Raw genomic sequence first — 17,354 nt, forward strand, 5'->3', positions numbered from 1 at the left:
ATCCCAAAGAGAGCCAAAGTTGTGCCAATTTTTAATTTTAATCACCAAGTTCCTGGTGACGTCTTTTACAATCTTAATTGTTTATGTCACCTAAACATTTTGAAAATCTATTAATCTTTGTTGTGTGTGTGTGTACATTAAAGTCGGCTCGTTTTAAATTTTATAATCGTCAGGGAAATTTGAGATTTTATTTTAAGGCCAAAAAATCCACATAATCCTCGTGAATCGTTTTCATGTGCATTTTTTATTCTTGTGATATCATTCAAGTCATTATCTAAATTCAATTATTGCCCACCATTTGCGCAGATTTTTAATCTTTTAAATTAATACGTGTTAATAAAGCCAGTGAATTCTCTCAGTGCAGACTGGCGCATTAAAAACCCACTTCTTGAATGCCAATGACATACGTCAAGGTGAACACGAAAGCAACAAAATTATACTCGGGCCGAATGACACTTTGACTCAAAATATCATCAGGCAATTAATTACATTAAATAGCAATAATATAAACAATTTAATGCCCTGAAAAAATATATGGAACTAGAATACAGTTGTGGACCTATGTCAATATTATTCAAAGATCTCATGGAAGGCGTCCGTGCACCCTAAGTGATTTCTATCAGCGTAAGCTTGGTGCAATATTGCATTGCGGAAACACTATTCATCCATTTACCGGATTTGCTAAACACTTTGAAATTTGAGTGCTGTTTAAACCTAATACGCTTAAACGATTGGTATCCTATGCAGCCATTAATAGACTCATTCGTGTATTGATTATTAAAGAAATATATTTGTTTGCTAACATAAACAAGCTAACCGACTTTCATTCTCACAGTTTTGCACAGCTTTAGGACGCATTGCTCTTCCTGTCCGTGGTATTCAATCTTAACTGGATTTATTATTGCACGTCCTTTATACGCACAGCTGTTTTTCATCTCCGCGGAATTTATAGCCTAGTTTTAAGAGTGGTAATAGTTTGATTATAGAGACAACGAAAATCTGTCAGATTGTTGATGGGTCAGTTAGCCTTTCGATACAAAGAATTTAATTGCGTTTAGTTGACGCACGCCTTGCTGTGGGCTTGAGAGACGGGCACGAAGTGCATTGAAAGAAAAGAAGCTTATGCGCGCTTCTTTATTTAAAAGCGTGAATCGGTGAGTAGGTGGGCAAAGTGCTTTTTAAAAGAGACTTCTGCAAAAAAAAGACGGAATGTAAACCTTCTTATGCAGAGGATCCTATATTTCATACATGTCAGTTGTAAAAGATAAATTTTTTTTGCGCATTTCAAAAACGGGCTAATGTGTCGCAAGATGTTTTGGAATTAACATACATCACGCGTTTCCTTGTGAATTTGAGCAGTTAATTCTATTCTTATATAAGTCAGTTTCCTTTCCTCCGTATTAAAATAAAACCCCTTCGTTCCTAATTTCCCCACAGGAACTGACGCTAATAGGTTTTCACATTACAAATGAAGTAAGTCGATGAAATGCTACAAACTTTACATTTATTAAGAAAATTTAATTATATGTTATAATCAACGATAGCTGACATATTTTCTTTAGACATACTCGTAGCTAAGTTAGATATCTGCTTTTTTCAATCACAAAACTGTGAAGAATTTTTAAGAAGGCTTTGTACAGCTTTTGGAGTTAGTCTTTTAGAGATGTTGAAGCATTCTAACAGACGGCGTTGTAATCACTAACGTGTTGTTAAAGCCTGCCAGCCAATTTCCCTATCTAAACACATATATGAATAACTATTGTGCGCCAGGTAAAAATTCATTCCGTTCAAATTATAATGTCCATAAGGAAATATCAGTTGTACGTGTTTGTATCCCGGTATTTATATGCAGAGGTGGTGTGACCATGTGAGGAGGCGTTAGCCGAATGAATTGTTTACTGGTAACCCTAGCCATTAACATCCCGTCAAAACACACATGAATGAGCGTATGTTCGCAGTGAAAATTCAATGGCTGAAAAGTGTTTAGGCACATAAATGATCTATTAAATATGGCTATGGTAGTCGCACGTGGGGGCTGTTACCTTATTTAACTGCGGGTAATAAATGAAACGAACGATTTCTTGTTATGAAAACAATTTAACACTTAAGAAACAATTAAACCACTTCGTCACGCCTGATTCATATCACGACAGGAGACCATTTCAAAGGCTCGCCCGACATTTAGCCCGTTTGGAGTGCCTGTGGTATTAGGTGCTCTCTTCGCCTGGGCACACCGTCACAAACACTTCAGCATCGTGGTAAAGGACACTCTTCGAAGGATGAACTCGTTCAGTATTAGCGCGATATTAGGAACAAGGAATTATGATGATGGGGAAACATTTCATAGTCCGAACGTGAAAAGTGAGAACTATCCTGTGCAGAATATCAAAGCAAGGAAATTGACAGACACAGATGATGATGATGAAGGTGTGTGATTGAAAGTTTGTATTGTTAAGTGTTCCACAGTGGTCTACCTCTACTTAGAGTCATGTTAAACCTAACCATGATTTTCAACACTCTTTTTATTATGCTTTTGAGTGCACATTAAAATCCATGCTATAACTCGATACGGTAGAATATATTGCGTACATATTCATTTTTGGTTTTTATGACTGTATTTTTATGTACTGATTCACATGTGCCGAACGCATTAAAAACAATAGATAATCGATTCAGATGCCATTGAGACTCATGCGTTGAACACATCGTTTAAAACACGACGTTTAAAACAAGACTTCTAAGAAAAGACTAACTAAAGGAACTAACAAAAGGAAACATTTGTTAAAGAAATGCGCTTGCATCTAGAACTCTATTACCGACACATCTTTTCAGCAAAAGTGGATCGAACCGGTTCGATAAATAGCTACATACTTGTTAAAGCGTTCATTGACTTTATCCTAATATACTGAGCTCACTGTGCGGCCGAATGCTTCATTTCATAGCTATATCTAAAGGCTAGATTTATAATTTACTTCAACCGACGGATTTCCTAACGCATTATATGGTTCCTGTATGGATAAACATGTCGCATACACGCTCCTAAGAATAGGTTAAACGAACGATAGTTTACACAAGTACCCTTTGTGGGATGGGGTTTTCTAAACTGAAGAATATATAAATTAGCACTTAAATCTCTGTAAATTCACAGCGCGTCTTCGAATTGGCCGCTTTAAGCGCCTTTAGGATTATAGTGTTTTGGCAAGTACGCGAAACTTGTGAAGGCAGGTTTCTCCTTTGTACTTCCTTCCAAAAGCGATCAATGAAGATCGGAAGCTTGTATAATCAGCCTTACGTAGTCCTAGGTTTAAGGGCTAATATGGGAAATAGAAAAGATAGTTTTGAAATTTCTATTATCTACATGCGCCTATTAGAGTGAACATGTTTTTTGGTGGCCATCTTGAGCAAAGGTTAATATGAGTGCACGCGGGTGCCTTGATCTATCGGCTGTACTCATTCTGAAGCAATTGCAAGACAGTGTAGCTTACGGTTATTGTATCTAATCAACCCGAAGGCCTTAGGTATTGATTAAAGAACGCACTCGGAAGTTTGAATCGAATAAACTACACAGTTGTAATGACTATGAGACAATCGTATACTTTTAACCTCAGGACGATAGGCTTAGCTCGAAGCTTCCAAACTTCCTTTGACCTTTTTGAGGTACACTGGACCCCCGCATTTGAAATCCTAAAACCGGTTGACGAAGGAATGGAATGGAGTTGACCCAAAGTTTACTGTATCCCGAGAACCTATAAAGTGTCGCCTTTACAACGCTTTAAAAAGCACAATCGTGAGCAAATTAGCATATATCACGCGCAATGTTTTTCCAAGATAAGTTTACGTTTATCAAGGTTTCAAATCAACAGGTCCTGGCATAACATCGTAGAGCATACAAAGGACGTACTTACAATAACAGGCAATTATGCCCTCTTTCAATACAATGTATTTATAAGTGAAAAGCGATACTGAACGAGAATCCCGAGTTCTGATCGGTTTCTGGGACTAGGAGGTTCGCAAAGTGTGTGCAAGATAAGATGACCTTGCAAACAAATAGAGAGATAGAGCGCGCAGTTGGATTTCAGTCTGTTTTATATTATTTGCATGGGGAGAAATCAGGGTATGATTGGAGGGCCCAACATTTTTCATTCTACTAGATTTCAAGTAACTTGAAAGTTTCGCAAAGCCAAATTTACAAACCAGAATTCCATCCTTTCAAAACCAAGGATCAAAAATGCTAGTTTTCCACTCTCTTCCCCAAATGCGTTTCGGTGTTGGTAATTTTCGCTTTATACACTCGAATGGTCTTTAACTAACAATGCATAAAGTAACACTATGAAATGAGGTTTTGCCCTGACGATGAGTGGGTAGGTTTCGTGTTTCATAATTATCTGTGTCTTGAGGTTTATATATAGTATTCTCGAGATATCTTACAAATCATACGTCCAGTGGGTTAAAAAGTGCTTAAAATATTTAGCGACTTCGACGGACAGGTTTCCAACTCGTTTCTTAATCCCCGCGTGCATGTCAATTTTATGATTCGACGTCTTGTCAAACCGTAACACCTGATCGTTATTACACATTTTAATTAACAAAGAAATATTCTTTTTATCTAAGTTTCTATTTTGACATTCTTTCATAGACGAGGAATATGGATGCGACTTAGAAGAGGCACGTTCTCCCTGCACTCCTGATATAGATCGTGGTTCAGTGAACATTCACAAAATGCGCCGAAGGAGAACGGCGTTCACCAGCTCGCAGCTCAAGTCCTTGGAAGAAAAATTCGACGATAAAAAATACCTGACAATTTCAGAACGAAACAAACTCGCAAAATCTCTGAACCTCAGCGACACTCAAGTCAAAACGTGGTTCCAAAATCGCCGCACCAAATGGAAAAAGCAAAACATTTCCACGCAGAATATGACGGCGCAAAATTTTGGTCTCATGGAACAGGGATTCCCTGGAGAATTTGGAACGTTTGTTCGAATACCTCGCGACCCATGCTATCCCTACCGTACGGAATGTGTATTGCCCCCATTTAGTACCCTAGCGGGAAACTACGGCCTATTTCGTCCAACCTCAAATTTGCAAGTGACTTATTCCAACATGCCGCTGTATCCGTACAACCCAACGAGACTTTATTACTGAAAAAATTGTAGTGCGATGGCCTACAGCAATTGGCTCAGCATCGTCATGGTCTCATGAGAGCTTTGGCCGCGCACTCGCGCCTGTCTCATGCACACGTATTGATGGCTATTGCGAGGCCATGCATTGAATAACATTAAATGTAATATTGTAAATAGTAAAATGCAGAATTCACTGTTTTCGAGTCCATTAGTCATATGTCATCTCCGACCCTGTGAAAGGCAGACAAGTCATTGCACGCAGCGATGGATCAATCTCTTACTGTGTTCTAGAGAATTCGTCACAATAATAACCCTCTGATAATTTTATTGATTTCCAACTGTCATTTACATGGCCAATCAATGCACGCGCTTGGCCCACTGTTAAAAGTTGAAGAATGTTTAAACAAAGCCGAAGAGCGAATGAACTCAGGGATGTACCGGTGTGGAATCGAAATTCCACATTGCTCGTAATTTGCATTTAATTAATGCGCTTTCATCTGGGATAAATTGTAAATTATTCCCGGAGTTACAATACTCATCTCTAAAGTTTTAAGTGCTTTTCTACGCAAACTATTTCTACCTCAAAAATTCGTCGGAGCATAGAATTTTTCACCACGTGATCCGCGATCTGACTGGATAGCCAGTAAATAAATTTTAACTTTACTTGACATGAAACTAAGTTTAATGTTGTACGTTTCTTTGATTTTACAGTTCTTTTCTCTGCTGAACCACTTAATGTAGATATTAAACAAAGCGTTATAAGGCGTCGTCAAGCGAAATTTTCTCCAAAAAGCGCTAAAAATCGGAAGAAACCTGTCCTATATTCCCAGCTCAATGCGTCGTTAGGATTGACATGTCTCGGCATACGGATGAAGAGGTTAATAGGTTGGTCAGTAAGAAACATTGCGTGCAATGACATGTGTCACTGCCTACGGCAAGTATTCAAGTATTTTCTAGTCACGAAAATAGAAAAATTGTTTCCTTCATATATCTTCACTCGTTATAGATAATGATTTTGTGTTGTAAAATAATGTATCATATTCACACCTGACCATGTTGTTTATATTGAACCCTTATTAAGCATTGCGCTATTTAAATGTGAATTGTATTATATTGTAAATTAGTAGTAGTAGTACGAATAGAAAATAAATTCTAAAAATCAGCACGATGTATTCAATTTTGACTCGCTAGCTGTGATGATTGTATCCGCTGTATCAGTTAAAAACAGAATTGATATCAATTCACGTCCGCGCGGCATTTGATAAAATGGTCGTTGTGAGAGGGCATCTGCGATAGTCCACCACTGTGTTGAGCAACAACAGTTATACACATTTCTAATTTCGAGTAAATTTACGCGCAGATTGGCTAGTTTGATGATTGAAAGGAAGTCAATTAATAATCCTCGAAAAAGCAGCCTACATGGTGAATTTCCTTACTCTTGTAAAGTTGTGTAGGTCGAGGTGTAGGAGTGCATTCAAAAGGTGAAAAGTTGAATGTAAACAGACAATTGTAAAAGTGTGTTTATAGTGTATACAGTTCAGCCTTCTTGTTTTCTGAATCTCTGATTGTTTAACCTTCCATTATTGAAATTTCTAATATTGTATATAAAGTACTAATAATAGTCAAGGTGTAAAACTAAAATATACAAATAGTCTGTTGTGAGAGTGTGCGCGGTAAACGGCTTAGCGCGATTGATCCGGCGAATTTCAACAAACAAGCGTCTTCACCGGAAGAATTAACATACTTCTATAAGATTGAACGCCGGAAATCTAAATGGATTAAATCCAATTGCGCATTTAATTTGCGCCAATTGGGGAGCCACAGGGGAGATTAGTGGGTGTAATAGTGCGATGAATTATGATGAATATATTGATCTGAAGATGACACAGCTTCTGCCGACAAGTGTTAAAGACCGATCTGCCTTCAAATGGATGGGTTTCACTAAGCACTATCGTACATTAGGTGCATGGTGGCCAACGTGAGTGGGAAAACGATGTCACGTCTTTGTATATGTTTTGAATAGTCCACACATATTGAGTTCAGGTAAATGTGGTCAAAGAATCGAATTATTGAAACTAGCTGGCTGATGTAATATCCTCCGAATTCCTGAAAACTAATCCTGAAGATGTGGTGGATGAGATTCACTCCTTTTCCAGTTTACTCAGCATTTGATCTTCTCTAGTTTTCATTTCCCTATAAAACTGAAGAAAACATTGGAAAAACAGTGTGAGATCTTTTATTTTCGTGTTGTTTTTCAGTCGCTATGGCTATCTAAAATGGCCAATATGTCAATATTATGCTCTCGCAATTGCCGAAAAACAACATTAGCATACATCGCGATGTTTTAGTGCGCAAAACGTTTTAATTTGACATTTCGCGCGCATATTTCGCAAATAGCGTTATTCAGCATTCATTGCGCGTTTCGAATATTAGATTTGAAGAAAATCGGCTTAGTGAAGATTAACGATGTTTAAATTCAGTCAGTCTATACTGATCATCTCAGAATATTTTTAAAAAGGGTTAGCATGTGGATTATTTATCTCTCAGTATGTGCATTAATGTATATCTCTCAGTGTGAGTAATAATGTATTTAATATTGTGGGTCACTAAAATACAGTTCTTGTGAAAGTCGGGATAGCCACAGTCAGGAGCAATGATGGAAATGGTTTCTCTGTTATCATTTTCGTTAACGTTTCGTTCATTTTCGAAATGTTGTGTTGAGACTCGCAGCGTGGATTCTGAAGTAAAGTTTGCTTGCGTTCTAAAAATATGCATAAAACGCTTTCTTCGATATAAAACCAGCAGCTGACTGTGTTTGAATATGAAATGTTTGTGCGTATCTCAAACAATCAAACATCTGAACGCGGTATATAGCATATCAATCCAAATGCATATTACCATTAGCCTTAATTAAACACGAGTTTCCATTGTAGTATCGCGACCTTCTCTCCCAAAAATTAAATCCGCTATTCATTATTCGTAAACTCATTATTTTGCTCGCGAACAATTGTAGAACCACCCCCCTTCCGCGTGAAAAATATATTGCAACCAACACGACTGTAACTAGCGTATATAATACTTGATTGTGTTTATAATATCAGTTGAAATCATAGTTTTAAAATCATGAATTATAAGCCAGACCAAAGCTTTCCGGTGTAGCCCCTATTTTGGAGTACCACATTGTCCACATTATAACTCACGAACCCCGGTCTAAGATCAGGACCTGAGAGAGGATAAGCCAATCCTATAAATACTCCTCAGATAAATCCCCCGCCCAACTGAATATTTCAAAATTGGCAGGTTAATACATATTTGGAACAGTATAATGTATCATTAATAGGCCGTAATGAGAGTACGGTGTGATATAACACCCAGCCAAGTTCGTGATGATCATCAAAAGATGATCACTAGCGCTGAGCATTATATTCCCCTCCTCGCATTACTATATATAGTCAGTGTGTGGCTTGCCAAAACTTCAGCCTGCCAGTTAAATTATTTTACACGGATGAAAAATTGATTAAAAATAGAAAGTATCAGATTAACACAACAATTGTTACTTGGAAAAAAGCTGTTAACAGATTAACCTTTACCCCATTTAACCTGCCAATATTGTCTGAACAAGATATAAAATATATTGTCACCCTCGGCGTATTCGTGTGCTATAAATATGGTTTTCCCCCCGCATTTAATTATGGTTGATCTTGTGACATTTCGTCGTATTGGAAACAAGAAATATAACAATTAAAATCAGTTAAACACAATGGAAAACAATAGAATTAATTAGGCTGACAATGGAATAATTGTAATATAATACAATGGAAAACAATTAAAATCAATAAAACACAGCAAGAAACACTGGACCACACTAGTATATATAATAATACGTCAAATGAGTCAGAGGATTTTGAATAAGTCAAATTCAGGGGCCAGTTTTATGAAAGCTGGATAGCGCTATCCACCGGATTGTGATTTTTTCAACCGTTCTAAAAATGCTCGAAAAGCGATAAAATTTCATCTTTGGGACCAACAATTATCAAAGAGGATCCTTGGTTTAGGAATACTAAGATTTAATCAAAGTTATATCCGTTGGATAGCGCTATCCGACATTCATACAACCGACCCCAGATCACTAAATACAGTACAACTAGTTGACAACAGAACTTATACACAACGCATTGCATATCTTAGTAAATAGTTATCTTAAATTGTACCTTGTTCATCATGACCTATTTGCATCATCAACTAACAATTTCTAAATATTTTAATGCTCCATACTTAGTATGTATTATGTCAGTCTTATGCATATATCTAAAGATGTAAAAATTTGATGGGCGTATTTTAGTAAAAAAACTTCTGCCTTAAAAATTTAAACAATCGCGTAAGAAAATGTCATTCATGTCCGACTTCGGTTAAAATGGTACACTCTCTATTAATATAAGATTTTTTATCTTTTTTAAATCAAATATTTTAATGCCTGCTTAAAAAGAATTCTCACAAATTGCATTCACACGATATGCTAGCTTTATGCACTGTATGCACATGAAGTTTGTCAAAGGAAATGGAACCGCTCCTAGCAAACAATGAAAGTGTTACAGTGAAAATAGTCTCATTGTTTCTCAACATCATTGTTTCCTAATGACGGGAAATAAGAATAGTATGCTAAAGCTGATATCCACTGTCACGTTTTTTTATCTACGTACACGCACGTAAACGTTTTAAAATTTCCAAGTTTTGATATGATTAGTCAGGTTATGGAAAAAACACTTATCAACAGAAACCTATTCATCGGTTCAGCCGATTGTTTCACAAATCGCTACAGTAAAAATCAGCCATTAATGAAGAGCCTTGAGGAATGAGTGCATGCCCCATGACTTGGAACGTAATGTTTAGCGTATACACCGTATTCAGTATTAATTGGTATTACTAGTGAAGCATTTTAACTACTGCATCATTATTTTGCGTGTTCAGTCATGCTAAGACGGGAAATGCTTACTTCGGTATGAATCGAATAGATCCTATTTAAAACTAGTTTTTTCTGCAAGGTGTCTCGAGCCGTCTACAGATTAAATATTATCGCAGCTTCTTGTTTTGCTGTTGGTCCTTGCATGACCTTGAACAACGCACTGTCCCTTGCCGGTTCTATCCTTGTCCTACTCTCATTAACAGCTCACAACGTTCATTGTATTTTCCATGGACATCTCTCTAGTGAAGTTTTGGAAAACAAAAAAACAATAAAAAGTGAAAACTACAGCACGATGGATGCAGGAAGTTCTTATTTTGACACCGTAATATTACCAGAATTTCCGCATAATGTTTCCACTAGGTTAAGGATTTTCACAGTATCAGGTAATAGTCTTAACACTTGATTATACAGCCTGCTTGACAACTTCCTTATTTCTTTCTTATATAGCTTCTCAATTAGATGTGAAAATTGCGCTTCTGTTCTTAGTTCGAACGATTTCCGTAAAAATATGATTTTTACTAAAAAAATTTACCATTTCATTTTCAATCATAAAATGCTGTTTTTGTCCGACCCTAAAACGAACATCGGTTAAATTCTTTCTGTTTTCTAGTACCATAGATGCGAACAATGATTAAAATCGGCATTTACGACCGACGTTTCCTATTCTCATTTACCAAATAATGCGCAATCCAGGAAACATTTAAGATCAGTGGAAGAAAAGTTTGTAACCCCGCGATGTCTCGATCCTCCCCCCTGTAGTATGTGCTTGAATAAACACGCGTAGGAACGTTTCATTATCAGCAGATTGAGTGAAAATGTCCCACAAACACCAGTTTTCATTCCTCAAAACAACAATCGTATATAGTGCATGGGTAAAGGTCTCAATTGACCTTACCCTTGACGTTTTACGACATTCTTTGCCTATATTATGTATTTTCCTGCTATAATCCTGGGTCAGCGGCCTGTTCTTAATAACTAGATATTACCATGAAGCGTTTTGTCAGGAATATTAATCTATTCATCCAAAATTTAATTGAATGCATATTAGATTTTTTTATAATCGCATAATGTTCTTTACAGTAATTAATGACTTAATCATCCTTTATTAGTTTTGTAATAATCATATGGTGGATTCGTGTTGATATGTCATATGTGTAGAAGTTGATATTTTACAAAATGAGATTGTTTTCTTTCTCATTTCTATTTGATTTTATTGTTTACCGTGCTGAATGGCATATTGCATTCGACAGATTTATCACTTATTTATGCAGATTTATAGTTATCACGGTATAACTTCTTTGGCTTGCGCAATTATCAATACAGTTCCTCCGGCCGCCTAATCGGAGGAGATGTAAACTCACTGTGCCCAGATTGTCCAGAATTTGTGAAATTTTTCTTTACCCCACCGGCGCGAGTCTTCACCCTACCAGCCTACCCTACCGAATTCTAGGCCTGTACACATACTTTCTGCATCTTCGTTCGCAAATTTCATCGTGACCAAACGCCGCCGTTAAAGTTCATCCATGATTTTCAACATATTTTAATTTCACCAAGTATTCAAGTAATTCTACATATTCAGTAACTCAATAATTTTAATGCGCAATTTCCTTTCGCTAAATACTGTTATGGCATTTCTATTTTCATGATCCATAAACATCTTTTAATAGGTGTTGCATCAAAGAAAAAAAAAGTCAGACTCGTAAGTTCACTGAATTGCATATGGAAAACGGACTTTTGAGAATCGTGAGAATTGCAAAAATATAAAAGGTTAATGGTATTCTCCAATTACGAAAAGCACGATTGTGTATTAAAAATTCCTTTGTAGAACAACCGTATACAGAGAAAAATGACTGAGCCTTACAAATACGAACGAGCTTGTTTCGAGACTAATTATAAGCGTATAATCAGCTTTTGTTCTGTGGTATAACTTCTGGTTCAATTCGTATTCTATTATAGATAAAGTTAACAGATTAATAAAAGGTAACATACATGAAAATGGGCGCTTATTAATTACTTTTAATATAACGACGACAAATTTGATCAGTATATGTCGCGTTGTTTTAATTCTGACAAAGAATTCCTGACGGTAAGATGAATGATAAAACTCACGTCCACTTAAATTTAATGGCACTCAAAAGGGATTTCATCAAAGTTGCAAATTATAAAACATCTGACAGATTTGTTGAAATCGTCTACAAGGAGCAATCATTCCAGCAATTAACTTCACTAAATAGTGATTAATGCCGTACGTAAAGAGAGGTTGCAAAGGTCATTTTTAAGACTGAACGATAAACAGGTCATATGCTATACTATAATTGAGAATTTCAATCACCGAAGCAATCCTATTGGAAAATACAGACTTGTTGAGAATAAAGCTTTTTGATACTTAAATACTAAGAATAAAGTCGATTCTCATAGGGCAAGACCTTTCACATAAAGTCGAGTTCTCTAATACGTAAAATGTGTTTTTATCAGAATGTTTTTCAGATCCGATTCTCTCTTTGACGTATGTGATTAACTGGATCTACCCACAGGAATAAAGCCTTGGAATAGTTAAACCTTAATGATTGTTCTCTCCTACGTATTGTGCCTCTGATGCCATATTAACTTTTTTTAAGGTTCTTTGTGGGCAAACCTCATAAAAATTCCTATATATAAGATTACTAATCTTAGGTTTAATAGCAAAGTAATTTTCAACCCTATTAAAAGGAGACATTAGTAAGTTTTTGACACAAAACGAGGTTATTGGGTGAATAAAGTAAAAGTAAAGAAATCGTTGATTGTTGTAGTTGCCCTGTTGTGTGAAATAACATAATTTTATCCTTTGAACAGATCCTTTATAAAAAATACTTCATGCATGCTTTCATACTGGACTACATTGCCATCTCGTGCTTTTCATATTCAGCCGATCATTAAAGTTGGTGAAAACCTTAACCTTTACTTCATGATTGGGATAATTAGTAATTGTGAATGATTAAGTAGAATATCTTTCAAGTCGCCTACCTACCTAGAGAAAGTAGGAAAACATTAAGCTGATATAAGTATATAAGTATTCAAACGAAATAGTTTGTTCACTAAATGCATGAGGCATGCAATGGGCTAATTAAACGTAAAAAAATGTTCAATGCAAATTATAATCCTATTTAAATGACTGACAGAAAGTTAATGCCGTTTATGAAGTGACAGGTGGTCAATTTTGTAATATCAACGAGGCCGCTCCAGCAAAGGATGGAGAGAATATATCCAATAATTATTTTGATTTTAAAACCGTGATACTTTTCATCTCTTTTCATCTCTCTCTCTCCACTGGTATTCAAATTAACGAAGTTCCCATTAAAGTAATCATTTTGGGATGTTTAAAATTTCAGACCACTTTTTAAGTAATTTTTTGGAGATGTGTGTGCATGGAGGTAATGAAAGATGGTTATTTGAATGATTTTAAATTATCCAAAGCATCAAACAAGGATTTTCAGCACTTTCACAATCGTGAATCGTATGGGATTTAATTGTATTAGATACTTTGAATTAAATCGATTGACTCTTTGATATCCGATTTTAACTAAAAGTTCTTCGACTGGAACGCCATTAGTTATTACACTGATGAAAACGTGGAATAATATACAGATTATTTGGGGTGTCCCTTTATTAACTGTGCTGCGTTTAGAAATATGATATTATAGGGTATATCATGATTTCGTTATCTCTCGAAAAATATTGTGGTTCAATATTTTCAATACATGCTGTGAAGATTTTGGTATTCCATGGTATGAACATAATTTTACCCTTCCAAATTCACCTTTCTTTGTTTATGATGGATTCTAAGGAATTCCAAACGCGAGAAACCGCATCAACAATTAGTTCTTTTATAGGTTTTTGTTGATTGATAATTAACGTTGTTATAAGTCATTTTGAATCCACATATCTGCATGTTTGAACTAAGTACGCTTCCAGGCATAAAATCCCCAGTAACAATTTTTAAAACATTTAAACTAAACGTTATTGTCGGTTACATTTGCACCCAGCCATATGGAAAAACGCCTTTAGCAGTTACATTCACTACAACAGTCTTATGCTTTTTTGCATGAAGGCGATGGTTTTTTATCCTTATGTCATTCGTGTTATGATCAAACAACTCTGCAAAACGTCCAAAGATGAACGAATGTAGATTTTGTGCTGCCACGATAGAATGTAGAGTCGTAGACAAGTTTCATTATTTGTTTCAGTGATAGCATCCGAGTGACATATGCATGCAGTATAATGTGTAATTAACAAATCCCTGGCTATTTACTGCATGCGATTTATTTTTCATTCTTTTTCAGTATACTCGAGAGTATACTGATAAACATTGTTTAGACACATTTTTTCCCAGGAGCTCATAGCTAGTCGTAGGAGATTATGTGCGTATATTTACATTTATATACAATTGATTATATCAAAAAGGTTTAGATAAATAGAAAGAGGGAAAAAGAAAAACATCGTGAATTGCTTGTTATTAAGTTATAGTTATCGTTTATATAAAATATATTCTACCCTAATCTATACAATATACATCTAGTTATGTGTATCGAGTAGATCTTATGCTATGACAGTTTGAGAAATTCATCTCATGACTTGACAATGGCAGTCCAAACATCGGAATTCTATATCCTGTTGGAGATAATGCTAGAGATTGCCCATGTAATGACGTTATATGAGGCAATGATGTCATATGTGGCATATACGAGAACGACGTCATTGGTAGGGACGTCGTAAGTGAAAGAGACGTCATAGGTGGCAGTGATGTCATATTTGATAATGACGTCATGTTTGATAATGACGTCATAGGTTGCACCAGGTCACCTAACCCATCTCGTTTCCATTTTGTTCTTCGATTTTGGAACCAGGTTTTAACTTGTCTGCTGTTGAGATTCAGGGACTGGGCGAGCGCGTCTCTCTCTGGTATGGTGAGGTAATGATTACTAAGAAATTTCTGTTCTAAATAATGAAGTTGCATACTAGAGAACACTGTTCGTCTTCTTCGAAGTCTTTGGGCACGCCGTGGTGCACTGTTTTGTGTTGCTGTTGTTTGCTTCGGGCTTTCCTGAATGTATTCCTCATCATCACTCATTTCTGAGAAAAAATACATTAGGCCAAATGAGAGGCGTTGCAAAAAATGCTGTAAAGACGAAAAGTCATCCGGTTTGATTATTGACTTGCGAAAAAAAAATGTCCTAAAAATATTTTTTGGCTTATATTTCGAAAATTTATTTTTCGATACAAGGTTTTTCAATATATAGATATATGCATCTATTACATGCATTGCATCCATAATAATGCCTCAACAAAAATTGCCAACATTATAAATGTATGTATTTTTCTCATCCAGGCTAGTTTGTTTCGTAAAATAATCTTCCTTTGTCTGCAATGATGAAACAGAATGGTGCCAATTAAGATATTTTTCAAACTTTAGTTACTTATTTCACCGAATCAATTTAAGCGGATCAAATTCCTACGATAATTTTTAAACCAAATAGGAGACGTTGCAAAAATGCTGTTCAAGATGAAATTGAGTCATAGAAAAAAGTTTTCCGGATTATATTTATTGATTCGAGAAAAGAAGATTTAAGATTATTTCCGGAAAAGGTATTTCGTGGTAGTTTTTATGCAGAAATTAATTTTTAATGTAGATAAATTAAAACAAAATCAGTGGATTAAATTTTGTAATCGATTAAGGAAATTACTGTGTAAAAACTTTATTTTAAGCGAACAATAGTTTCGTGTTGACAATCCCCATAATTTGCAGATTTCTCAAAACAAAGTGAAATTCTTCAATTTTCTTCACAATTGCCTTTAGTGATAAAACACAAAATGTTGCCAAAGCGTTGGCCATCACGAATTAAAACATTGTTCGTTGACGTTTGTGTTAATTTTAGATCTCTATTTAGGGCGAAAATATGGAACTCAAAGAAGTTCTGCAATCAATGATAGTTATTCTTTTTAGCGTCTCTCTCGATCAACATTGTTTAAACTGCATGTTTGAATTATTTGACAATATCAAGCGAATGGTGTAGAAATGAACGATGTCATATAAAACCGTTTGTGTATAGAATAGGACCAATGAATTTGTCGCCTGTCCAGAGCCGGACAGAATTCTGTATTGATTTAACTATTAGCATGTCATTTTGTTTATAGAAAGATTTGGTAATTTCCCTAGGAGATTAATCGGGAATTTGTTAAAGCTTTGTTGAATTATCTTATTGATATGTCCGCCAATTCAAAAAATAAAACTGGTTCCCACACAGTGTGTATATAAATAATGCATGAGCAAAAGTATGGCGTACGAAATGATTTTTGGTTGTCTTATCGCCAATAGCTGGAGGAGAATCAACGTTCCAGATGTTTATAGATCTCCTCTTCTGTTTGATTAAAGTAAAGGCCTCCCTTACTCTCATTTAACGATATTTAATGTGAATAGTAGTTTAGAGATATGAAATTGGCATTGTGCCGGTATACAATGGATTAAACCATTTTTCCATGGAAGAATTAGTTCTCGTAAGCCGGGAATACAAAGGCTTTTTAAGCTTCTGAAAATGAAGACGTTTTCTTTTACTTAATTTTCAATGTTTGAAAATAGAACGTAATCTGAAGGTGTGACTGATTTGTGACAGATTTTACACTCATTTCACTGCATTGGCAAAATAATCTACTTATTGGAATTTACAACAAATAGTATTTAATAAAAAAGTAACATAGTATTTAATAAAAAAGTAACAAAGGTTCTCTCTCATACAATAACCAGTAACGGCGGCAAGATTTTAAAATATAGCGGCAGACCAGCCGTGCATCCATAACCTATTTTTGAATTCAAAGAATAGTGTTTTCTGACAAGTCTATAAGTATAAGCGCTCAAAACCACAGGATTTAATGGATAACACTGATGACTGACAAACAACGTATAGAAACGTCCTGAAATATCCAAATAGTAAAAATAGTAGAATGGTTTCATCAACTCCCTAAAATATATTGACAATAAGTGTCTCGACGTTTCGACCTAAGGGCTTTCCTTAGAGGAGTTATAGCTAGGATGAAAAAGGAGTATGACTGACGTCAACACCAATGACTGTTGCATATATTTAGACATTGAGAATACAATATCAGCTTGTGAAGAAATTAATGTACTTCAAGAGTGAAATTTTGGTCAAAGTGATCTAAATTTCGAACATGTTTTTCTGATGATGCATGAAGTGACGACACGACCAAACCGATAAATGCCACTGAAAATGGAATGTCAA

At 35.6% G+C, this 17,354-nt stretch overlaps 1 protein-coding gene across 1 annotated transcript; it reads left to right on the forward strand.

Moving 5' to 3' along the window:
* Window positions 1–227: 227 nt before the first annotated feature.
* Window positions 228–6,245, forward strand: LOC114518914 (homeobox protein ceh-1-like). Its single transcript, XM_028538948.1, has 2 exons — window positions 228–2,427; window positions 4,637–6,245. The coding sequence occupies exons 1-2, from the start codon at window positions 2,280–2,282 to the stop codon at window positions 5,140–5,142; spliced, it is 654 nt and encodes a 217-aa protein (XP_028394749.1). The 5' UTR covers window positions 228–2,279; the 3' UTR covers window positions 5,143–6,245.
* The last annotated feature ends 11,109 nt before the right edge of the window (window positions 6,246–17,354 follow it).

This window comes from Dendronephthya gigantea, unplaced genomic scaffold (genome assembly GCF_004324835.1).
Source record: "Dendronephthya gigantea isolate DGI-Jeju-01 unplaced genomic scaffold, DenGig_1.0 000012F, whole genome shotgun sequence".
NCBI classification, from domain to species: Eukaryota; Metazoa; Cnidaria; class Anthozoa; order Malacalcyonacea; family Nephtheidae; genus Dendronephthya; species Dendronephthya gigantea.